Genomic DNA, 25,932 nt, shown 5'->3' on the forward strand with positions numbered 1-25,932 from the left:
TGTAGGTCACAGTATGCATTTTGAACAAATGAATTTTCAATACTCGTAGCCAAAATCCATTTCAGTGCAAATAAAAAACTGATGGCTTCTGTACAAGGAGACAATGAAATAAATTTAACATGCCTCTGTCTAAGAAAAGCTTTGCTGCTTCTGAGAGTGACAGTCTTTGTAACACTGTCTATTGTTGAATGGTGCTTTCAGGTGGTAGTTAACTTTCTGAGCCTATTTTCTAAGTGCCGATCAGCTCTCCTTGCAGTTCTGGATTTTTTTTCCCAAGGAAGCATTGATGCTTGTGTCAAAATGCCTGCTGTTCTGGGGTGCGTGCAACTTGTAGTGTGCTGGTTCAGCCCCATTACGTATGAATGGTGCCCTACGGACCTGTGGCAGGTCCCTGCGGTCGAGAGAGCTGGCCTGAGATCTTGCGCTGGCTCTGGAACTGACTGCTTGTGTCACCTCAAATAAGCGATTTAGAGTTACAGAGCCTGGAACTCCCAATATGTTGTTGGGATAGAAGTTGGTCTATTTTCCACAATTATAACGGAAGATATTCTAGATGCTTTAAAAGAAAAAGAGAGAAATGTGGAGTCTCCTTCTGGACCAGCAAGTGAATGTAATAGTAAAATAACATTTACTCGCCTGGTGTTTGTAAAAGCTGGAGAGGAACGTAGAATAGGGAGACAACTCTGGAAAGGTAATTAAATTGAGCAGTATAATTTATTGTCAGTTACTGTATAGGGGCCTTCTATGGAAAGATAGTGTCAGCAGAAGAGCTGACAGAAGGCAGGCATGTAAATTGTAAGTCACTGGAAGAGAAACACTTCCTTGAAGAACTGAGCATGTTCGTCCCTGGTGCTTGTTCAGTCACGCGCTTTCAAGATGGGAGCTGTGCGGAGAAGGCTACAGACTGAGTATACAAAAAAATATAAAAGGGCTGGTCTGCAAAGATGTGGGTGAATGTAAAGAGTCTACTTTTTATTTCTTGCTTGTTTGTTGTGATTGGCCAGTTAACCAAATTTCACCAAGCCAGGGCTTCTGGGCTCTGATTCCTCCTGCAAGGAAATGTTCTCATATATTGGGATTGGGATACATCTAAGGTGACTGTTCTATGTGTAGGAAATGGATAGTAGGGCTGTGTTGTTTATGCCAGTTCAGAACTCGTCTCTCTGTCTGTAATTTAGTTTTCTGTGAAAGCTTCCATGGTGAAGTCTCTATTAATTCTAGTCTGGTCTCTGGCAGAACTACAAAACATTAACGGACATCTCTCAGGTTTGTAATGAAATCTGGTTTTGTTTAGCCTTCAGCTTTGCAAGGAAATGTTAATGAGGTTTTCAAAACAGGGGGCTTGGAGGCGATGATTAAGAATTTGCATTCCTATACCAGTATGAGAGAACAACTTCAAAGTATGATGGTAACACTGCACCTATATCACTCTACAGTGAAATACAATAGTAGGCATTGCCTAGACAATAAGGTCTCATCAGTTTCAAGACAGCAGGAGTTTATAATAATAGAGTATTTATGCAAAACAGCAAGGGGAGAGAGAAGGAGAGGGAGGGAATGGAAGTTGTCTATCAGGCTGAATACACAAAGCCTTTGGTACTTTAAAACTAATTTTATTTTTAGTTAATATTCATTGATGCAAGTTCTAGTCTATTGTTAAGTGATTCTAGTGAATAATTACATCTATCACTTTGAAATGTTTGACACAAGTGTGGAGTTGTAAAACCAGTCTTTTGTACTGGAATCATCGCCAAAGTTGCACTGTAGAAACCGTGTTGACACCACAGTTTGGTCGCGTTCTCAGAGTCCGCAGGGCGCTCGGCGTGTTCTCGGCGTTGCTTCTGTGCCTTGTATTTACAGGCATTATGGAGCCATTCTCCTTTTCTCGGGAACGGTAACAAAGTGGTATGGCATTTCTGTATCCTCATTTCCCCGGAATCTGTCAGTTTTTGAATGTGACCCATCTGTTGATGAGTGAATGGCAACTGTTTATTCCAGAATAAAGCATGTGCTAAAATGCAAACATACAGCCTACAGAAGCACTGAGCTAAGTTTAATTAGCTGTGGAGTTCATTTAAACTTCAAACTACTGAGTTAACTCACTAGTCAGTGCAGTTTAGAATATATTTCTTGCTAGATGTCTGCTAGACAGGAGAGCTGATGATATTATATTTGTTGCTAGGTGATGAATCCTGATAACCTTTCTGTTCCTAAATCTATAGATGTCTCATATGCACTCTCTGATACAGCACAATTCTTTATTTACACCTCAGTTCCTGGATAGAATTACTACAAAGTTGCTAAGCAGCCATGTGTATAAATACATAACTTTGCATCACTTGAAAACTTCTGGCAAATCACATTTACCAAATGAATTCTCAGTTTGTCATGATCGTAGCCATTAGCAAAGTGCCACACAAATGAGGTTTATCGGCATACAGAAGGATATGGTGCTTTATTTTGGAAGGGGACGTGAGCTGGAAAAATGCACAGATTTAGCGGGTTGTTTGTGATTTTTTTTTTTAATGGGTTTATAACCAGAAGCAAAGTAAAGATTGACTGATTATTACCTTATCTCTTTAAACTTCATAAGCATTGCAATCATTACGGTTATTCTAATGTGAAAGAAGAGAGACAGATATTCAAACAGATACGTTGAAGTTTCTGCATTCTAATACTGCAAAGTCAGGTGACAGCGCAGGAAACCTCTATCGCCAATCCTCAGGGCAGTCACCAGAGCATTTGCAATTAATGGTTCCTAACCAAGTCTAAGGAAAGAGAGGGGAAAATGAGAAATCATGCTTTTTTTCATCTATTTGACTTGGGAAAATGAAAGCATATGTTAGATTTTAAAAAATAAATGAAATGAGTGGATGTAGATCTGCCACTGAATGACTGGCAAATTTTTTTTGTGTTGGCAACTATGATGGTACATGGAATTCACATAGATTAATAAATTACAGTTATTCCTAAATCTAAGAGAGTACTTGGTAATAACACTTTAGTTATATATTGATTAGCAAGTCAGTATTGTGATTACTGTGTAGTAGGGCAGCATCTTGTCTGGTCTGTCTCCAGTGTGATCATCGTAGGAAAATAAATTACACTAATAAGAAATAATATAAAACATTTTTTTAAAAAAAATCATTTTCTTTAGATATATACACACATACTTTTATCTTAAAGAGATATTATTCACTAGGGGTATTCTGATGTCCTTAATCCTCCACACTAGAGATGTTCTGTTTTCATTTTTTGTGTAATGTTTTTTTCCACAAACAGCCCGGTTGTGGGTGTTCATCTCTGGGATGCTGGCTCGGATAGCTTTTCATTGCGCCCTTTTGTTGACTACGGAGTTTAATATAAGGAAAAAATCTATTCGTTGGCCACAGCTTTCTGCAGAAACTGTCAGTTATTGGCCTGATCCATATTCCTGAAGCTGACAAAAAGGCCTGGAATCAAACACTGCACTGATCCACCAAATGGCGCTACCAACCATAGCGTATATTTGAAACGTAGATTGTGTTAAGTGATTGACACAACTTTTCATTATTGTTTCATATGCAATGCTGCTTGTTTAAATGTGAGCACGTGTAGCAATGCCAGCTGTTATAGTAGTAAACACGAATAGCAGTGTCACCTGGCTTGTCAAATAATAACTATTGGGCTGTACATGTTACCTGTTATGGCTTTTTGTTTGTTTGCGGTTTTTTGGGGTGTGTGTGTTGTTGTTTCTTATTTATTAAAGACAGGCAGAAACTTCAGTAGCCTGATGTTCTTTCCTTGCTTTATCTATGTAAACAAATTTCAGGTTGCTTATAAATGATCCTGACTGACAATATACTTTCCCTCAGGTCAATTCTTTTGTGAAAGATGCCAAAGCCTGTCTGTCTTTAAAGTATAAAAGCCTGTGTTTGATGTGAATAGAAACCGTTCCGGGAATGACTGTGCAGACCAAGATTACATGGTGCAATTTTAATTACATTGTTCTCAGCAGTGCTACTTGTCTGATCCTAGTGTGAGAGTCAAAATTCAAACCAAGGTTGTTTGGTTCTGTAACTGTTAGTCAAGTGCTGATATTGTTTGAAAGAGATGACAATAAGTTGAGCAAGTTTAAAATCCAGCAGAGTTTTGAGAGGTGGCTTTCCTCATTAATTTTAGAAGGTTTGTACTTTAGCAGGCTGCAATTAAGCGGTTGATTTTCTATGGTTTATAGAATGAACTCTGTGTTGGAATTGGCTTGATACTTGAGTAAAACAACAGCTTAACTACCAACTAATTTTGCAAATTTAAATGCCATTTAGATTTTTGAAGGCATTCTAGAAAGCTATTCATAAACTTTGTCCAAGGGCTATATTTTAATAACCCAGTTCTTAGACTGAGGGCTGAAAAGGAGTGTAGGTCTGTAATTTGTGTGTGTATCGGATATGTCTGGAAAAAATCAACTTTCTACTGGTGACTCTTGGAAAAAAAATATAAAAGTTTAGGGGAACTTACTTGAGAGAACTTGGTAAAAAGCACTAAGAGAAATTGTTATTTCTCTGTCAGGTTCATTGATGGAGAAGATGAGAAGCCAAAAGATTTCCCGTGGAAACAGGGGGAACTTTGTTTCAGTTTTTCACTGGGAAAGTTGAACAATCTACGGAATAAATGGTTTGAGCAGATCTTCAGGCATGGCATTACTCATTCAGCAGCTGGGAAAATAGGCCAGCAACCTACAGTATCCATTTTGAAAGGAAAATATTACACAGTGGATTTATTACTCACTCTCATTTCCTTTTATGTATTGTAAATGATGCGTCATTCTCTATTTCTGAAACAAACTCCTACCACTGAGTGCTATTTGGAAATTAGTTGCACATGGCACAAGCTGAAAGCTTTATTCCTGGGAATGCCTTTTAAGAAAACATTATTATACATTCTTGAGAAAGACTTTTAGGATTATTATTATTCCAGAAGAAGGGCAGCTGTATGTAGATGTCTGTGTATTTGGGGTTTTTTTAATCATTTCCTAGCATGTACTGACCAATAGTTTTGCTTTTTATCAGAATGTTGAGGTTAGGAAGCAGTCTATGTAACTCACTGTGAATTACAGATTAGCTGTAATTTCACACAGAGGGTAAAACCGAGACCCAAGATTGAGAAGATGGAAGCAATATTGCCTCTGCACAGTATCTGTGAGTAATGTGTAAAAAGCACTTTGTATCGATAGCTCATTTAATGAAAAGCTCCTGCACTTTGACTTCTTGTCTCAATGTACTGCTAAAGCAAGAGAGATACATCAAGCAATATTTTTTTCTCCCACCTCTGAAAAAAAGCATGTGTACTGCAAGTGGCTGCCATGGATTTGGTAAAGGACAAAAGATACTCTTTTAGAATAGTAATTTCTTTTTCCATCTTCAAATCACTGAGTTATTTGTGCTTCCCACTGAAGGAGCGACCAAAGCATCCATTTCTCCAGTGAGGGCTGATATTTCGTTTCTGTCATTTAGTAAGCTTTCTCACTAATGGCCCAAACTTCAGGCAAACGTAAATGTGTGCATAATTTAGTGAATCTTCTGTTCATCTAATAGTATATCGTAATTTCTATTAAATTAAGATTTGTGGAAAACTGGTCTTAGTTGAGCATCGACAGAAGCTTGTGCCGCTAAAAAAATGGAAAAAAAATATAAAAGGAAACAAGAAGTTATGACAGATCACATTAAGAAATGACAGATCACTGTAATTATAACAAACCGACCTTGAAGACAAACAGTTTTAATTGTGAACTTGAGGGAAAAAATCCCCATGACCTGCGGCTAATTGTCTAGTTAACTGAAAACCCTTACTAAATAAATTTGTGGCTTTGGAGACATTTTAAAAACATGCTGGCGTAAATAAGGTACTTTCTGTGCCCGTTGCACTGTGGTTATTTCCTGTGAGTGATTGCTTGTTGTTACTTTTTGACATCTGCTGGCAGCAATTTATTTACATAGTTAAATCTCCTGGGACACTGTTTCTTCTGCTGAACACAACCTCAACTGATTGGTTTTCAATAAATTACATATATCAAGAAATTTGGTTTGGGTAGCACTTAGGGTGACTGCTCAAAGATCAGATGTGTGCTTGTGCAGAAGCCAAGAAAATTCATGGTCAGTAATATACTGCCTCAGCCAGCATTCAAAGGAAATTATCCATTATATGCTGCTGGAATTCTTGTACAAACTCAGACTTCTGTCCCATCTTCCTCCACTATAGGATACAATTAATTTCCTATCGACAGACTTCTCAGAGCAATTTGCAGAGCCACAACATATTGAATACATTTGAGTGTCTTTGATTCTGTCTGCTTGTCTTGGGCTCAGCCAGTGAAGATTTTGTAAGAATTGAAAGTTGATTTCATCTTATGTTCTCCTGGGGCTCTTAGCAGAATATTATGTAAATCTGCTAAAATGGAATAATATTGATCATTTGCATTGCAATGGGAAACGCTTTCATTGAAACTAACTAAGTTAGAGTCTTTTCTACATATTGCTTCTGGGTTTGGGGTCATTTGAACTGTTCGGAATCAATGCAGTTTTAACAGTGAAATGTCATTTTCCTCCACAGACGTGACAGTGCCTTTGAGACTGTAGCTCCACAAATGCAGTGGCAGTTTGAGTCCTCTGCATTTACAAAGAGACAACAGCTCCATTTAAACTGAACTATGTGTTGTGCTCAGAAGATCAGTGACTGTGATATAACACCTGAAGTTTTGACTTTTTTTTTTTCTTCAGACACACTCACTGACATCATATTTTAGTTGAAATAACTTTTCTCTAGGGCTTAGAGCAGAAGCTACAGTATTACTGTGCCTTATAGTGCAGTCACTGACCCAGGAGATCAGTCAATAACATGTCTACATTGTAATGAATAAGTCAAGATAACTTCCAGCTGAGAACAACTCATTACAACTCCCTTCTACTTGATTAGATTTTTTTTGCCCTAAATGAGACAACAGGCAGCAAAAGGCTGCGTGAAGGTATCATGTAATGTGAGCTGGTGAAGCCTCCTGGGGGGAAGAGGGGATGCCTTCAGTTTTCATTGTGGTGTTTGTATTTTCCAGTAACTTCAAGCAACCAGAGGCTGCTGATGGAGCCCTATTGGTAGAATAAATTTGCTGAAGAACACAAGATGCCAGTGAGGGAAATTTCTTTGTAGGAGAAAGGAAAGAGGGAGCATGGGTGGAAAAAGGCAAGAAGATGCAGCACATGTGCTGAAAAAATCAAGAATCCTTGAGTTTGGAGCTGACAGGAGACATTTTGCTCACGTAGCACTCTGTGCTCTGTGAAAATCCTCCCTGGAATCCCAAACAACCACCCCAGTGCTGCAGGGCTAATACATTTTGCTTCAGAGCTGGGCTGATAGAAGTTCTGATGCTTCTGGTGTTAGGGCAGGGTTGTTCAGCTCTAGCTCAGGGTACTTGATACCATACTCCTGTCCAGCCAAGTGGTGTTGCGGTGTGCTAGAAGAGAGGCAGAGAGCTTGGTGAGATGTGAGAAGATGCCAGAGTACAGTGTTAGGTATGGCAGAAGGTGAGGAGAGAGACAGAGCAGAGCATCGCTAACGTGGGTCTTCAGTCACTCATTCAGTTTTTGACTATCTGGATGCTAAATATGTCATCATTATAATTTACTTCAGGGGCGCATAAAGAAATTATATAGATGCACGAGAATCATAAACACGCAGTGGGAGATGATAAGCTACTATTGCTTGTTGGATTTTTTTTTTTTAAATCATTCTGTAGCAGTTCTGCTGCAGAGCTAGAATTTAGCATTGAAGTGTGTAAAAAAAAAAATCTTCAAAAAAGTTTTTCATAAAAATAATTGTGTTCATTTTCTTAAATGTTCAATAAGATTTTTTATGTAAAGGAATATTTTAGTCACCCTTGAAGCTTTTCTAAGCCCCAAATCCATTATTTCTAGAGCACTTTTAGATACGAAATAATGATACCCTCATATGTTAAGGAGCAACCTGTATGACTTAACTGTTGACAGTGTCTTGTCTGGACTTCAGTCTGCCTCCAAAAGTGCCATGGGGCAGCATTGTTCTTTTTCTATTCTGCCTTCTGCTGTTCAGGTATTCTTGCAGAGAAAGGGCAGAAACAAACACGCTGTGGGCTCCCTGCCAGAACCCATGTTCCAGAGGTGATTTTGAAAGCATCTCAAAGGAAGGGAGAGAAGCTGTTTCTCCTAATTGACAATATTGTTGGCTTGGAAATCAGGATGCCTTTTGTTTCCCAGCTACCTTTGTCATTAGCCATTGTAACAGTTTCCTCTTTTGTTCTTGGATGGATTTAGGCTGTCCAGATGTGTTGGTTTCAGGTAGATTTCATCCTCTCCACATTGACAGGATAATTCATCTCTTGAAGACTCATAACGCTTTGCATTTCTATTAGTTTGTGTTGGGCTGCTGTGTGACACCCCGTACGAGGGTTGGGCATTCAACAGTGCGACAAACGCTGCCACGTGGCGTGTTACCATCTCCTTAGTTACTGGCCTGCTGTTTTCAGTCAGTGTCAGTGTTTATTGCTAACAAGAGCTTTGCTAGGTCACGGTACTTTATGAATTCTTGTATAAAGCAACAGCACTCAGAAGCATTTCTGTTTGCTTCAACCATCAGTTTTCTCTCTTCTTAGCTAATGATGCTCAGCTTTGCCAGTTTCTGTCTAACTTCTGTATTTTGCTAATATTGTTGAGCAGGGAGGACTTCTTAGCAGAGCTGAGGGCTCCCTGCTAGGCTGGCAAGTTAAGTTGCCTTTGTGCAGCTGTAATGTACTTCTCTTTCATCTCTAGGCCTCTCACAGGTACAGCTTCCTATTTGTGATTTCAATGTCATCTAAAGTTATTTGTTAAAAAGGATAAGAAATAACACACAGGGCAATATTTGCTTGATGCTGTAATTCCCACTGATTTGAGCAAGGCTAGGTTGTATTTACAAAAAGGATCCTAACCTTCATTGATAGAGTAATTAAGTCTGTGTGTGTGTATTTGTGCATTTTCAATGTGCAATTTCCTCACTGAGGAGCCATTTTTGTTGCGAGCTATCATTAGCTAACATGAAAATATCTGTACATAGAGACAAACAGAGTAAGGTTTTTGTGTGCTTATAGATAAATACGTATATTTAATTATTCAGAATACCTCTGTAGAGATTTTGTCAGAGAGAAAATTATGGATTCTGTATTTCTGTTCACAACAAATTAAACTTCTGAGAATTAAACTCAGAAAAATTACTTTGGAAGAGGAATATATCAGTGTAATATATGCTTTTGAATATAAGAAATCTATTTCAGCTTGGTTTTATATAGTTTACAAGAAATCCAACTGCTAACCTTTCAATGTTTTAAAACGATATTCTTTAAAACAGCTGTGGTTCATTATCATAAGTATCACAGTTGTGTAGAAACCTCACATATGTGGCATATTATAACAGTGAGAATGGGATGCACTGAAATGATGAATCCCAGGAACCTGAGATTTCTTGCTGAGATCTGGGAACAGTAATATTTCCAATCGCAACTTCAGTTTCCCATCCTTACAGTAAGTCTTGGGATCTTGCACAACAATCCTTTTTCCAACAGGTTCTTTGGTGATAATGAGCTCAAAGTCAGCGATTAAATCCTTGGGATGCGTGCAGGTATTACTAATAATGAATATTGCTTGGTGGGCAAAAATATTCTGTACAATTTACATGTGAAGGAGCTTTCTTACAGAAAGGAGTAAAAGTCTTATATAGGAGGCTGAGAAATGAGCAGAGGGTGATGAGTGACATGTATGTTGTTTTTCATTGGGAGATGCTTGGCAGTATTTTCATTTTGCTTGCATGGAGTTTTGGAGCCTGCCTCATACCATATGGCATATTAAGCACAATAAAGATGTTCATTTGGCAGCTGGAGCATGACTAGGGACATCAAAAGAGTCATATATGCATCAATAAATGGAGAACTCTGCCTTCAAGTAAATAAACATTAGATCATTGGTTTAATTGCCTATTGAGCTCTTACAATGAGACACAATCACTAGTCATGTCTGGCGTAGCATTCCCAGAATTTTAGTTTAGGGCTATAGCTAAACAGTTACTAATTTTTCGCACTTCTGTAGCACCTTGAGCACCAAACATGAATCATTTTGTTGCAAGCGCTGTACAGACACAGGGAGAACAAGTGGTCTTTGCTCTGAAGAGCTTACAGTCTAGTTAAACTCCTTAAGCTCTAACACAAAGTGAGTGTGCGGGAGGACATGGGAGGTTTTAGTGCACGTGGCCACTCTCATCAGGCTGCAATTTGTCCAATCTGTTTTAACACAGCTGGGTAGTATGAATAATGTCAGTTAGCCATTTCGTGGCTTTCCTCGTACCCCTTCTCTGTGACAAATGCATGAACATCATAAACATCATCATATATCATAAGGATCATACGTCATCATGGTTGCCAGGCAGGAAAGTGCTATATATTGGGAGACCACCTTTTCCTTTTAGGCAGACTGGCAGATGGGTTGGTCTTCTCTCCATGAACCTTGGCAGACTCCTTAGAGCATGCACTATCCAGCCAGCTGACATAAATTTTGGTAACTATTTTTACTTTTTTGGTATCTGGGGATTGTTTAAATACTAACCTGAAAAGATCTTATTGGAAGAACTCTTTGTAATAGGATGTTTTATTTCTGAAAAGAGACATCCATACCTCCTCCTTCAAACCTGGCGTTTTTGATCATTTCGATAGTTTTCAGTGGAACAGTCTAAGCTCTTTTCTGTTTTCTTGCATGTGCTTGTTTATCTTGTTTTCAGACGTTCTCAGTCCCATGCCCAAATTTCCTTCAGTCTTGGGAGAGAGTTGAGTGTCCAAGACTCAGCCGGGTGCATAAGCTGTGTAGTAAAACACAGTGGTTAGTTCACTGCATTTTTGTTGTTTTTCTTTTCTTGAATGAACCTCGCATATATGGGCCTAATGTAGACCTGAAATGACAGGGAAATTAATTTAATGTAGCACTTTTATGTGTTGAAAAGACTTAAAAGTGTCACTTAGTCTGTCCTCTTGGATTTGAAGCAGGATCAGGTACTGAGATTGGTCTTGGGTGGTTTTGGATTAAGCTGGTATTTTTTTAACCTTGTGTTAAAACCCTACAATGGCAGGTACTCAGTATGTCCTCAGCACCCTCTTTTAATGGTTAGCTGGAAAGCTTTCTTTAATATCTGTCTGAACCTTCCCACAACTGATATCCACAAAACCCCGTCTAGCTTCTTGTTATACTGGTTATTACTCAGAGGACACAACGAGTAATTACTTCATCACTCTTTATAGCTTTTACATGGTCTTGAACACAGACTTTGCATACAAAGCAAGTTTTCTTCACCAGAGAATAAGAACTAAAAATCTTGTTTGCCCTATATTTAATAGGCTATGCTTTTTTAGAGCATCAGCAATGTGTAGGTATGCTTGAGAGAGATGTTGTGCCACAGGTGAGAAATCTACATAAACCGATGAAGCTGAAACTTCTCAGATCTCCCCTGAGTACCTGGTAGGGTAGGAAAGTGTGGTCAGTGCCAGGGCCAGCTCCCTAGGCTATGTAGCTGCTAGTGGAGCCTGGTACAGGCAGCTCAAGTACTGTAAATTTGAGGTATCTGCGTTGGCTTTTCCCCAGAAGCCACATCAGTTTCAGGAAGCAAACATTCCCAGTGAGGGGTATCGTGAGAATGACTGGGAATGCAATGCAATCTCATGCGACGTTCCCCTGGTCATCCCAGTCCAAGAGGCATCACCATTCTGATAAAGTTCACATTTGCCCCTAACTTCAGATTAGGGATTCTATCTATGGCAACTATTCTCTTCAACTCCTTTTAACAATTGGATTCAGCTTCATCTCTGTTGGCCCTTGGTCCGAATAATCTTCAGTGTTCTCTATCCTTATGATCACTTCATCTACTTCCACCCACTTCTAATTTCGCTCCTACATTATCAGTACTTCTCAGAGCTTTTTCATTTTCTTTCCCTCTCCTTGCTATTAACCTCATCAAATACTCTTGTTTCTGTTGTAGAATTGGGAATTGAAAGCGTCAGTGCTTTTGGATGAGATATGGTAAGAAAACAGTTTCCAACTTTCGAACAACTGCTTTTGCCCTTGTTGGAAAAAGTTGCAGGGTTCCATAAAGCAAGGTCAATGGATGAGCAAAATATAAAGGGTCTAAAAGTGTCAAATTCATAACTCCAAGGGAATATAGATCTAAGTACTACTTCTGATTCCATGTGCTGAATCTGCATGTGGTCTTTGAATTTCTGCGAAGCACGCAGATGGCAGCAATGCAGGAATCTCAAGGTCTGTGAATGCTGAGCAGCGAGGTGGGAGAAGCATACTCCCAGCCAGCTTCACCCCTCTCTCTGAAGCACAGCACAGCCTGGCCTGGGCCTCTTTTCGAATGTGACCTGTCGTGTTTGGCTGGGTGATGCCATAGCTCTGCACTATGACATTTGTGTTTAAGTGATTACTTTATCATGGTTTTGTTAGCCTTTTCTTTTTTTTTTTTACTTTTTACTCCTGACATAATTAATTTCTTAGAGAGTGATGCCAAATTTTTCCAGTTGTAAGCTATTAATAGACAGTGGATCACCAGCAGTTTTTGACTATGAGAAGCACATACTTATTCAAAATAACAAAGTACCTTCCTAAGACCCTGTTAATTTGGGGTGGGGTTTTTTTGGTTGTGTTTTTTGTTGTGGGGTTTTTTTGTGTGTGTGGTTTTGGTTTTTGGGGTCTTTTTTGGTTTTGTTTTTGTTTTTTTTACAGGAGTAAGAATACATTAAAAGAGAATCTACTAATAATTCATCAAGGCTGTAATCTATACAGCAATTAGTATAGAGAATTTCAACTTCCCACGTTTGTGGTGACAGGGAAATTTTGTCTTTTTTTTTTTTTGTGGGTTGATAGCTTTAGGAGATTGCAGTGAATCTGTTAAAAAGCCTGTCATATCACCAACATAAATTGCGCCGGGCGGCTTTACGCCAGGGAGGCCTTGCTAACAGAGAGCCTTCCATCAAAGTCCTACTGTGAGCACAAGACCCTTTCTGCCAGCGGTTCCTGGCCCTGGAGAGCAGCCGGGGCTTGGGCAGCGGGGGCACCAGCGTGGTTTGAGCAGGGTGAAATTGTTTTAAACGGCTGCTGCTTCCAAATTCTGTGTTCCCCGCCCGTCCCCCCCCGCCACTGCGGTGTCAGGCTCTGCAAGCAGGGGGCTGCGACGTGACAGGCCGAGGTAGGTTTATCTGGAGGGGCTGGAGTATCTTGAGGGGAAAGAGCTTTTTGTTTCTTTCTTAGTTATAATCCCTCTTGCTTTCAGCAAAATTCAATGAAATGGCAAATGGGCTGATGCAGTTCTGGTTTCTTATCCCACTGTGAATCCAAGGATAGTTCTCCTGCCCTCAAGTAAAGCTGAGGAAATGGGAGCAGCTTTTAGTTAAAAAAAATCTGTAAGCAAGCCTAAAACCTGCGCAGAAGCAGATCCTTCAGGTGCTGGCATGATTTTTATGCAAGAGACTGCGGTGACTACAGAGTTCAGGCTCCTCGCAGTAAGAGGACAGTCAGGCACAAATCCACAGGATCACAACTTTGTTCTTTTAAAAATCCCACCTGGGGCTCCTAATGCCTTTGACGTACCAGGTGTGCGAGTGCTGGAGCGAGGCTGCAGGGCCCCTGTGAGGCGGGGCGGGGCTGCCTCGTGCTGGACAGAGCCGGTTCCAGCCGGTTCCGGGCAGTTCCAGGCGGTTCTGGGCGGTTCCGCAGCTGCCCCACCACAGGGCACAGCTGAGCCCCCTCAGCGACGCTGGGGGTGCCTCTGTGGAAGGGTGTTGAAGAAAGGGGCAAAACGCTGCCTGGGAGTGAGGGGGAAAAGTGTGAGAGAGCAGAGTGAACCCCAGGGGAGGAGGAGGAGGAAGAAGGGGCTCCGTGTGCTGGGCCAGGGATTCCCTGCAGCCCCTGAAGGACCCCAGCCAGGATCAGGCGGGGATGTCCTGAAGGAAGCTGCAGCCCTTGGAGGGGACTCAGGCAGGAGCAGGGGAAAAGCGTGAGGAGGAAGGAGCCGCAGTGAGGAGCCATTAGGTACTGAGTGTAGCCCCCAGTTCCCCATCGCGCTGTGCCGCTCGGGGAGAGGAGGCGGAGGAGATGGGAATGAAGGAGTAAAGCTGAGCCTGGGAAAGAGTGGGGAGGAGGAAGGTGTGGTTTTAATTTTGTCTTTTTCTTACCATCCAAATCTATTCTAATTGGCAATAAATAAATTTTCCCCAAGTCAGATCTGCGTTGCCCATGATGGTAGTAATCGGTAAGTGATCTCCCTGTCTTTATCTTTACCCGTGAGCTTTTTTCATCTGATTTTCTCCACCCATCCTGTTGGAAGCGAGCGAGGAGTGAGAGGGGCTGGGTGGGCGTCTGGATGCAGCCCAAGGTCAACCCACCACTGTTGATTTGGCAAATAGTGTCACACGTCTCATATTCTGTGCCTTGTTCTGAATTTGGGACACTTGAGTTTTTCTGGTCTTGGTTTATTTTTAATTTAAACTTTCTCATCAATATTTATCTTAAAACTAAGTTGCGCTCAAATTCTGTAACCAGCAACAGTTCTTCCCTGTGGTGGTTCTACTCTGGGATTCAGTCCCAGTGAATGCCCAGAGAGGAAGGATCTCCATGAGGTCCTCTGGCAGCCCTGTCTTCAAGTTGGTATGTCTGGAAATAAATGCAAAACTTCCTGAAGGGGGCTTTTGTGTAACTTCCCTGGAGTTTTGTTAGGCCATCCAGTAGGAGATTCTGTGTTTTAAGACCACTTATAGATACTACATAGTCAGGAAAAGCTTGGGTATTGGCCAGGCTGTGAGAATCTGGGAATATTTTTTTTTTTCTTTAAAAACAATGACTGAATAGAACAAGTCTACACAGTGAATTTAAACAATTATGCAGAGTGCTTTATTTTCAGTAAAACTCTATTGTCTTTGATCTTTTGTAGTCTGTATCCCTGTCTGTATCCATTTCTAAAACTGTAATGCAGTATTAAAAGATCCAGTAGAAATGAAATGTAAAATCAAAATAGCGAGAGCATGCAGATAAGTGAAAAGTCTACAGCAGCAATAAGTCGCGGAGCAGGTAGGGAATACAGAACAGATTGCCTGCAAAATCCCTTCACATGCAAATATATTGTTCAGAGATATCAAAACCTGAAAAGTTTACTTAGCAATTAGAAGTTTGTGGTGAAGACGTCCTCATGACATAGCTGGTAGTTACTCTACTAATATTTTTTTCCAGTATTTTGTGCAAAGTGAACCTATCGGACTCAGAGAAGAAACTTGAGGCAAAGTCTCAAACCTCTGTTACTTTAGAGACATTTTTTGCTTTATGCCAGCCTTCCTAAATATTTTAAAACTTCCAGGTAAAGTGAAACAGGATTATTGACAGCTACTGTTTATTAAAAGTTCTCATATTTCTTAGTTATACTGATAATGCAGCTCATGCACTATATCCCAATCCTGGTAGTTTGTAAAAAATGTTACAGTTTGGTTTTTCTGTTGTGCAACACTTTTGCAGTTGACTGTGAAATTGGATATTTTGTAAACAACCAATTCCAAGCATAAAGATTTACTGGGTATCTGAAACAACTTTGCCAGCAGAAGAGGCTTTTGAGATACTGGTTTACAATAAGGAGGATAACCAGGTCTCTACTGCTACTGCCCAGTTTGTACAACTAGGTGTGCATTTTGTGCGTTTGATTTGAGTGATCACAAAATGTTAATTTCCAAAGTGTTTTGTTTATCTCCTGCCTCGCCAGTTAGCATGGTCAATATCTCTTTATCCTACTGAAAGTGCATATTCATAAGATTTGTCTACGAATTATAGTCACACAAATATAAATCTTCTTTGAAAGCTTTTCCCCTCAGATTGGGAGACATTTCTTCTCGAGATCTGTAGACAAGCCAATAATGTAAAGATGTTTGAAGTCTATGTTCCAAAGTGGGTACTTATAATTGTGTGTTTTCTTTTTTTCCTCCCAGTGGAATTCAATGACTGCAAGGGGAATAGCAAATTGAACTTCGAAGTTTCTAACCCAGACTTTAAGGTGGAACGTGACGGGTCTTTAGTTGCACTAAAGAATGTATCAGAAGCTGGCAGAGCCTTGTTCGTCCATGCACGGTCTGAGCATGCTGAGGATATGGCAGAAATTTTGATTGTTGGAGCAAATGAAAAACATGGTGCATTAAAGGTAAGATAAGTACAAAGGACTAGAAGACAGTGCCAAGATGCTGCTGCTAGATATTTACGTGGACAGTTTTAATCTGTTAGAGAGATCAAAATCAGTCTTTAATCCAGATATTGCTGTAATGTTTTAGCATTTAGTTTCACTTCAAACACAATTTTTCCAGGTTTTGAAAGATGTATTACATCTTCAGGTGTAAATTCTAAACATTCATAAAGAATTGATTCAAATGAAAGAGCCCAAGTATCAAAATTGGTGGCTTATTCTAGCGTACGTTATGATGGATAACCACAGTTTGGCCATAACAAAAAATGGAAAATTGTAGTCCAAATGTGTAATTCAGAATTTACAGAACCTTCACATTCACTCCAAGTCTAAGAATGTAGGAATGAATTCTGTGCTGTGGAATTTAAATTTTCATATAAGTCTGCTTATCTGGTATTGTTATGTGTTAAACTGTATAAACATCAGCACACAAATAGCAACACATGTTTACACTCTGTCTCTATGTGCTAGTGATTTCTGTTCCACTCTGTGGAACTGAATGTCATGTCCTTTGTTTTCAACTTTTGAATTGCAGTGTAATACTAACCTCGTACTATGGCAAAAAAGTGCTTCACAAATTGATTGAATTGTTTACTTCACACCCTTGGAAGTAACAAAAGGAAGTGTGAGATAGCCTTCACTTCTGTGTCATGGCATTTAGGAGAGAGGCAGGCAAGACACTGGTTCAATACACCGTTAAGCCTCGTACGTTTGTAGACCTAGAATTTCAAGGAAGTATAAAGAAGCCATGATAAAAATGACTGACCTATTGTTTTATTTTGGTATTTAGATTTTTCACCTGCCAGCACTCATTATATTTGCAACAATAGCTTAGTATAACTTAAGTCTTCCATTAAAAAAAAAAAAAAAAATTAGCTTTAGGGGAAATGTTGAACAAACTTCTGAAAGTCTGTGTCTGAGGAAAGGGTTTGATCTGCACTTTCAGCAGCATGCGATGGGAATATAGATTGCCAGCAGGAGAGAAAGTACCAGAATGTGTAACTGGAGAGAGCTGATCAGAACACTTAAATGGAATTTAATTTTATTTGAGTATGCTGTTTCTTCACAAAGTTAAATTTTAACAAGGTCATACTTGAGAGAGTCTCTTACATGGTGGAACTGTGGATTTAGGACCACGCACTGCCGAATTCAGAGTAGGAAAACTACACTTGCAGGAGCTGGGCACTTGGCTCTCCTGTGTCTCAAACTAGCAAGCCATGCTCCTTCTGGTGCGTTCACAAGAATGTTCAAATTATTTTGTTTTCAGTGTAGGTTTTAAAATCGTAGGAGCAGTTTCAAAATGGGGATTCTCATTCTCCAGTTAGAAGTTACTGAAACCACAGAGGAGTTTGAGATATCTCTGACAGGAAGTCTGGAGTTAAACTTCAGGGGATTGGTTTATGTGTGAAGATCTGACTCTCTGAGAATAATATTTTGCAGTTTTATTCTGGTTTTCTTAGAGAAGCAGCCCTTCGATGTCAATGTGGAAGTTACAGTGTAGGGGAAATCTTCTCTCATAAATAGGAATTAACGGATGTGTATTTGCACTATGACACAGCTTTGCCAGTGACCTTTTCTCTTTGTGTCCTATTTGGGTTCTGGGTAGTCTCCCCTTGAAATGTCCCAGGAATATTAATTAATGCCTAGTGTTGAAATCTGTCATGAGACTGCATTCAAAAGCCAAGTCTAATTTGGCCTCACTTCTGGATTCTGTTTCAACCACTTTGCATTGCTTCAGAGAGATAAAACCAGTATAAATCTGTCGTATTCTGCCAGTTGACAGTCTTCCCTCATAGGTGAGTCCTGAAGGCAATATCACAGCATCATCTCTATCTGCATTCATCACTTCTTTATGGATTTTGATACTTGGCTCAAAACTAGAAAATTACGTTTTTAGTATGGTGATCCGTGGTGTCTGCAGTGCTATCGGGAGTCACATGATCCATTAATGTGTCCTGGGAAATCCATCTAGTGAGGGTCATCCCATTCTTCAAGGGAATACAAAGATCTTTGGGGCTGGCTGTCCTACTCTGGCCACAGCCAGCCCTCTATAGCTGTTAAATCAGTATTTTTTTACCAACCTTTTCAGCTATTGTTTGCCTATTTCAAACACAACACAGACAGTCTTGTCTTTGTCGTACTTGAGAAGGATATAAAGATTACAGCATACTATCTAAAGTGATTTTATGTTAAATTTGAACTTAATCCTGTACTTCTGCAGTCTGAATGTGTCAGCATGGAAGCAGCAGAACTGCTCCATCTGTTTATGGAAGGAGGCTTGGCTAAGAAATGCTAGGATGGAGCCTTAGTAATTCAGCATAATTCTGTAGGGTTAAGATGAGCACATGCTAGAGCACTGATTAACATTCAGTACTTAGAGTACAGTACCTTGTTTAATTAGGGGATAAGTAGTTCTTAAGTATTTCCCCACTGCCAGCAACTGTCGTTTCTTTTCTGAAAGCATGTAACCTACATCTGTGAAATCCCATTGTTAATGTTTCTAATTGCAGATTCCCAACATGTTTGGAAATGACTGACAACAATGATCTCTAATGTGCTGACTGGCAATCTGAGCCTAGGAAGAGATAGCATAATTCCTAAAACTTTGTGATTGCTACTATCCATACTTTAGACGAATAGTGAAAATATTTAGAGGTGCAATCTGGAGTATGCAGAAAAGCTTTTGCTATTCTAGTGGTGGAGGGTTCCTGCTGAAGATGTGGAAAGATGCCAGCTGGCATCAATGATCGGTCATCCATCAATAACTTTAACTTCATGCCTGTAGTATAGTCAGTGGCTATTAGAATACCACCTACTATTTAACTCAGCTTTTTGAGTCTTACCAGAAGCGTATTAGATCTACAGAGCCTGCAGCTTTCTATCAAAAGGTGGCCATGGCTACAATATGAGAAGATGGAGAGTTCCTCAACATCATCAGCCAATTTGGCTGTTGCTCTCTGATCGCAGAATCTTTTGGGTGGTCTAGTAACAGAAGAGCAGATACAGCACTGCTGCTTTTGCAAATGTCTGGATGTTTCTGCAAAATACCCTTAAACCTATGAATGTCTATACCTACAGATATGCATACACGCTATTGAGAGAAAAAAAATCTGTACATCAGATTACAGTTAGATTGCTTTCTACAACCTGCTGTTAGTGCCCCTTTCCTCCTGTGCTTTTGGCTAGGTATACTGATTTCTGTCTGCTTGACAGAGGGAAGTATTCATAAAAAAACTACTGTCGTTTTTGAGAGGCCTGTGGAATAGGAGTGCACAGAAGAGTTGCCATGGGCCTGTAGAAGGTGTAACATTACAGTGTGTCATCTCTTTGTTAGTTATGCGTATGTACACACTCGTAGCCTCAGGCAATCAGTGTGATCAATGAAAGAAATTAAGTTCTCTTGCATTCACCATGGGGCAGTGCTGGTGAGGCACATACATCTGTGCTTATGCTCTGCTGTACCCAATGTTTGCTTAATACCCTTTCACACAGTCAGGACTTGAGTGCTTGGTAATGTTAAAAGACATGGAAATGTTTTGATTCACCCAGGATTCCCAAAATGAACTTTGGATTCATTCTGAATAACTTACAGAATTGCTAAAATTCAGATCCATAATGGAAAAATAAATCACTTGCAAACCCTAGTTGGGAACAAACTGACCACGCCAATGAGTGGCAATAGTTGTTTGGTTTTTTTTTAATTTATGTCTTATCCAATGCCTGGTCTCTGCTTTGTTTTATGGAAAAAGTATGACAACCAAAAGTTGGAAATTTCATCACATCTGAGTATTTGACCCGACATCAGTGGATTTATTTAAAGAGTCTGGTTTTGTGGAAGAAAAGAAGTATAGCCAATTTTTTGTGAAGTCTCATAACAGATTGTGAGTTGCAAAATGCAACAAGCTGGGAATTGAACTGTGTCCTCCAAGGCTGAATAAAATGGTTGTCTGCTAGTCCTTCTCCCCCTCTGTAATCTAATGCTGGTTTTAATGAATATACCCTTAGTACACTGGGAGGTAAAGGCAAACCTTGGGAAACCATGTTTTTCTGCCTTTTTGTGTGTGTTGGCAAAATGCAGCCTCCCCTCCCCCCCCGCCCCTTCCTGCAGCAAAGGGAGTTATTTAGGACATTTATTTGTTACAGCATCGCAGACACAGGGTGAGAGGTGGGGGGGGAGTGAGATATCAAGAGTCTGGTACCAAAGCAGATAAGAGGGCAGGCAGATATTCAGAAATTCCAGGCTGGTAGTAACTTCACTGTATGGTGCTCAGCAGTCTTCCATACAGAAGGATGAAATGATTAAATAGAAACTGTCAAACCCTCAGGACACTTTTCAGGCACTAGATGGAAAAGGAAAAGGGGAAAGAAAAGAAGAGATAAGAGGGAGGAGCGCACCCTGAGACAGCATGTTGTAGACAAAGAAAGTTTAAAATCATCTCCAGCAGTAGCTCAGGTTGAAGGAAATGAAGTTGCTCTAGTCCTGCTACTCTGTCCAGTCCACTTTGTAGCAGCTAGGGGCAAGTCAGATATGCTGCTTCTACTTTTCCCTTTGTCAAACCATTGCTTTTCCCAACATCAGTACCCTGCTATATTTGTTATAGCAGGGACAGGAGAGGCAGCCTGGCTGAAAACCCCCTCAGCCACCTTGCAGACCTGAATTCTGTTTCCTACTAAGTCACTGCCTGGATGTATACGTTTGTGCAAGTTGCTTTACACCTGTGCCTCTGTTTCCTAAAGTAACAAACAGAAATAATGAAACTAAGCTCCTTGGATTTCAGCGTTAGCGTTTCTTGTTTGTGTCTTGCTCTCTGCTTTATCCCTGCAGTATAGAGATTGCAAATTTTATTGATATGAGATAAAAAGTGCCTAGAGTCTTAAATCCTACATGTATAGCTTTCTGCCTTAGAACAGATGATAAAGGATCAATAATCTTATTATGAATCAGGATTCTCTCACAGAAAAAATATTCACACAAGGAAGTGAATGGTTGAGTTTAGTCAGCTGGCAGTTCAATAATTTATTTGGAAAATAAAAGCAAGAATCAGCCTCTGCTATAGCAAGCAATCGTTCCCATTAACGTATATTAGCATTTTTTCAGTTTAAAATTGCGTTCCAAATAGGCTGAAAATGACTGTGCAAAAGCATGAAGATGGACTCTCGTATGACATATTGACAAACAGCCTAGAAGAGTTTCGTATTATTAGATTTTGCATATAGCAGTTGCTGCAAAAAGTAATGCACTGCATACATAAAATACCATGTTTTGCATTTAATTTTAAGGCACAACATAGAGTAAGTCACAGGGGTACATCAATATCTACGATACACTTATGAGTTATACTGATCAAAACAGTATTTGGAATACCATTTCTTTCAGAAAAGCTGTGGAGATATTTTGCCTTTCAAGGTCTCCTTTAGGCATACAAAGATGGGATTTCTTTAAAGAGCAAACAAAAGAAAATTTGTCTTCTCAATTTTGCGTTCAGTTTGGCAGAAAGCTTAGCATAGTAATGTTCTCCAGTAATGTTCTCCTACTAGCTGTTAAATGATTAACTTGTTATTACTACTTCTACTTTTGTTTGTTGTCACACTGCAAACACCTGTTGACTTGGAATTCATGCATAAAAAGCTGAGGTATAAGTGATTTTAGAATTTAATACCTGTGTGTTGATGCTATTTTGGTAAATGACTTTTCCTTCCTTTAGTCACCAGTAAAAGGATGTATTTTTTTTTTTTTTAAAGTCTTCAATGCTACATTGCAGGTTTCACAGAATACATCTTAATTAATGTCAATGAAAGCAAGAGCTTGTTCTCATCAATGGGTCATTCTCTAGCATCATTTAGCTGCCTTTTTGGCTATATTTTTATAAAAATCCTCTGTGCAGACCACTTGCTGCTGGGGAAACAACAAAGAGCTCCTTTTATATAAGAAATCTTCTTAACCACTAAAATAAGCTATTTTCCATAGAAATTCCAGTCACCTACTTTCCGTTTTTATCCTTCAGCCTGATCCAGAACCTGCCGAAATAATCAGATTCCATCAGACTTTAGATCAAACCCTCGCAGCAGGAGTTTTGTCTGACAGTGCCGCAGGGACGTGACTCCCGTACCTCTTTGCTGGCCTGTTTCTGAGTGACCCTGCAAGTCCCATGGCAGCGCACAGCCGTTATGATTTTTCATATATAGCCACGCTCCCCCTTCTACTCAGCTCTGCAGCAGAGCCTCGCTTCTACTGATAGCCTTGTGCTTTCCCTCAGGCCTGGACTGAATTTATCTTTCCAACTTAACTCTGCAGATTCCCACCACCAAAGAAATGCAGGTTTCATATACACTGGCTTTGGAGCTTGCTCTGACAAAGATCCATTTATCTGAGAATTATTATGGTGCCAAGAGATGTGGCAGTTGCCATAGCAACAATTACATATTGTGTTGAATACCAGAGTAAATACTATAAAGAACACGAGCCACTAGTGGTTTTCATTAATTTAACGTTCCTTTTTTAGGCAAAGTGTGTCTTGTAAGTTTATTCACTGTATGTATGAAAGCTTAGATCAAACGTGTGGGCTAGCTTTCCTTCTCTTTCCCTCAGTGCGCAACTTCAGCATGTAAATGAGAAGTACTTGGTTATTTAAGGAGAGAAAAATGGTCTTATAGACTGGAAATATGAATAATTGACTGTGAAACAAGAAGGTGTTAGCTTCTGTGAATGTTCAGTGCTTTTCTCTGAGTAATCTACATTCAGGTTTTATGTGAACTAGGGGTGTATTTATCTAGGAAAAGGGACCTTGTGCTCTTCAGTAGTAAGCAGAGCTAAGACAAGTGAAGAAATATGTTTAACTGATTCAAAGGTGAAATGAGATGATTTTTGAAACATACAAACCTTGGCAATCCAAATTATTGACAGACTAATGAAAAATGAGAGGCAAAAATATTGTAAATAAATGCATTTTGTTAAAAATAAATAAAATCATAATTCCTTTCAGCCCTGAACTGCATTTGGTCTTCTGAGTTAGTTCTCCCTGCAGTAACAGGTGTCATCCATGGGACATTTTCACTATTGCTTGGTGTGCTTCTGGTGTAAACGTAAGGTTTTTGTGGAAGCTCAGAACCAAATGCAGTTCTGGAATGCAACCAATTTTATTCTATTTTGTTTTAAAACACACTTAGGTCTTATCCTTCATCCATAAGACTTAATGGCCAAGCTTCCATAAATCTCAGTGAGAGATTATTCAAAGATTGATGAAGTCTTTTATCTGAAGTAAAATTCATCCTGGCACAGAGTGCCAATACCTATTTACCTCTTGCCCCTAAAACATTTTTATGGAGTTTGAATGGCAGATGAGTTGTGTGAAGACATTTTGAATCAAATTAGCTTCTTTTTATGATCTAGGATGCTAACTGTCCTTTATCCATTTAAAAAAAAATCCACTAAATTTTGTGGATGAGTGAGAAGTTGTTATGCATTGACATATAATTTTTTTAAAGTTGTTATTGTTCTGAGTCCAGACTGAAAGAATCATGATGATATAGAGAAAACTATGCCAAACCTATGCATTAATCTCCAGAGACTGATAGAGTTGTGTGGAAATTTGTGCCAGAGGTGGAGGGAACATTTAAAGGAACCATTTAGAAAAGGTTTAAATTTAAAATTCATTGTAGCAAATGAGGATATAAGTGTGAAAGCAACAGGCTAAGCATGATTTAGTAGAACATTAAGCAAGATCATAAAGGATAAGTAGATGTCTCATAGGATATGTAATATCTTTCATTTATAAAGTGGCTTTCAGCCTGTAAGATCCTTGATGTGTAACTATTAAGTACACAGAGAAAGAGTATGTGTATCCCTGTCTATATACATACATCTGTAAAAAGAGGTATTTGCACATATATATATATCTCTCTATTGTTGATACTTCATAGAATCATAGAATGGTTTGGGTTGGAAGGGCCCTTAAAGATCATCTAGTTCCAACCCCCCTGCCATGGGCAGGGACATCTTCCACTAGACCAGGTTACTCAAAGCCCCATCCAGCCTGGCCTCAAACACACAGAAGAACCTGAAAGACTCTGGTAGAAGTCTGGAAGAAGAAAAATTGTACACTTCGTCCACAGTTGTTCTCTCATCTGGCATGCAGGAATGACACAGTCAATGTATGACAACTACCCCAGTTTCACCAGTGGTAGTTCAGATTTATTAAGGAACGGAGACAATTCCAAGAGGACATCAAACTAACTTGTGTTCAAAACTAAACTCAAGGTTCTTTTTTGTGTCAGAGACACAAAATATTGCTGGTGTTTTCCCACTGTAAGCTTTTCCATCAGCTTCCAGAAACAGGGTGGATTTGAGAGAGAGCCATAATAGGAGAAATTTTTCACATGAAAAGATGATTTCCTGAGTAAGAGTTTAGTCATTTCTTTCCATCAGAGACATCAATAATCATCCCTAATGATTGCCCCAATAGTTCCATGCTGGTTTTCACAAACCTGAAGGAACATTTATTATGGTTATTATAGTAACACCTATCTCAGCACACATCTTAAGCATTTAATGGAGCATCACAGGATAAAAATCTACATTTGTTCTCCCCCAAGAATTGATTCTGCCACAGCAAGGACAGATGGCTCCTCCTGGACTTAAAATTCCTTATTTGTTATCATCACAATTCTGTTGCTTTTAAGAGTATTCCTTTGCATCTTGTTTTGCAGCTAGTTTTCTTAAGTACCTAGAATAGCTTGGCAAGTTGAAGATATAAAAAGCATAAGAATGACAGAGTTAGAGCTTAATATAATTTGGTATCTCCATAATAAACAACTTTGCTAATGTTTACAGTCATCTTGGAGTTATTAATCATCCTGTTCCTCAATTCTTATTTCACCACCAAATCAAACTGAATAACTGTTGCATCGAGCAGTTGATCTATCTTAGAAAAAGTTTTACTATGTGTTTATATATCTTGTCCCCACTCCCTCGTACTGAGAAGGCACCTAGGGATAGTGATTGCGCAGGTGGAGGGGCAGCAGACCTGTTTGAACTGGCTAATAGTCCTGCTATGTGCAGTAGTTGGCTGCTACTAATACTTCTGGTAGCACTAAAATTCCTAAGTATCCATCATTACTATGGAAAAGAAAGATTCTTGTTTAAGGTAACTGGCAAAAAGATGTACAAATAGGAAAGGAGAGACTGAATTTTGCCTCTAGTTTCTTAACCACCTCACTATGACTGTAGTTTGGTGCATAGCAGTAAACAAGAAGTTTCCTGGGGAGCAGAAATAGATTTGTTGAAATATTTTTACTAATTGTCCCGGTAACTGGTTTGATTCAAGTTCTAGCTACACAAAATCATTTAGTCAGCAACTGTTCAAACTACCGTGAACAGATACACTTTAATTTACCTGCAAGTCAGCAACCCTTGCTGTTGATGATGCTCAATACTTATTGAACCATTTGGCATATGTTTGAACTCAGCAGGAAATTTTTATCTTGAAAAAATTTTGTCTTTCGTTTCTTTTTTATCTCTAGAATTATCTTGTGGTTTTGAGATAAATGAATCCTGGATCTAGTATGTGCAATGTTTTAAGATAAGGAATAGACTGTAATCCTTTTAAAATGAGGTCTGGATCTAGCTCCTGTTGTGGACATCTT

The 25,932-nt window shown here is 39.4% G+C and overlaps 1 protein-coding gene across 2 annotated transcripts in view; it reads left to right on the top strand.

The window, feature by feature from the left end:
- Positions 1-25,932, top strand: part of CDH13 (cadherin 13) — a 501,672-nt gene that overhangs the window by 151,157 nt on the left and 324,583 nt on the right. For both annotated transcript variants that reach the window (XM_063334708.1, XM_063334707.1), the window contains exon 3: positions 16,043-16,251. In XM_063334708.1, the coding sequence (XP_063190778.1) occupies positions 16,043-16,251 (209 nt within the window). The remainder of the gene's footprint in view (positions 1-16,042; positions 16,252-25,932) is intronic.

The sequence above is a fragment of the Chroicocephalus ridibundus genome, chromosome 4, assembly GCF_963924245.1.
Source record: "Chroicocephalus ridibundus chromosome 4, bChrRid1.1, whole genome shotgun sequence".
Taxonomy (NCBI): domain Eukaryota; kingdom Metazoa; phylum Chordata; class Aves; order Charadriiformes; family Laridae; genus Chroicocephalus; species Chroicocephalus ridibundus.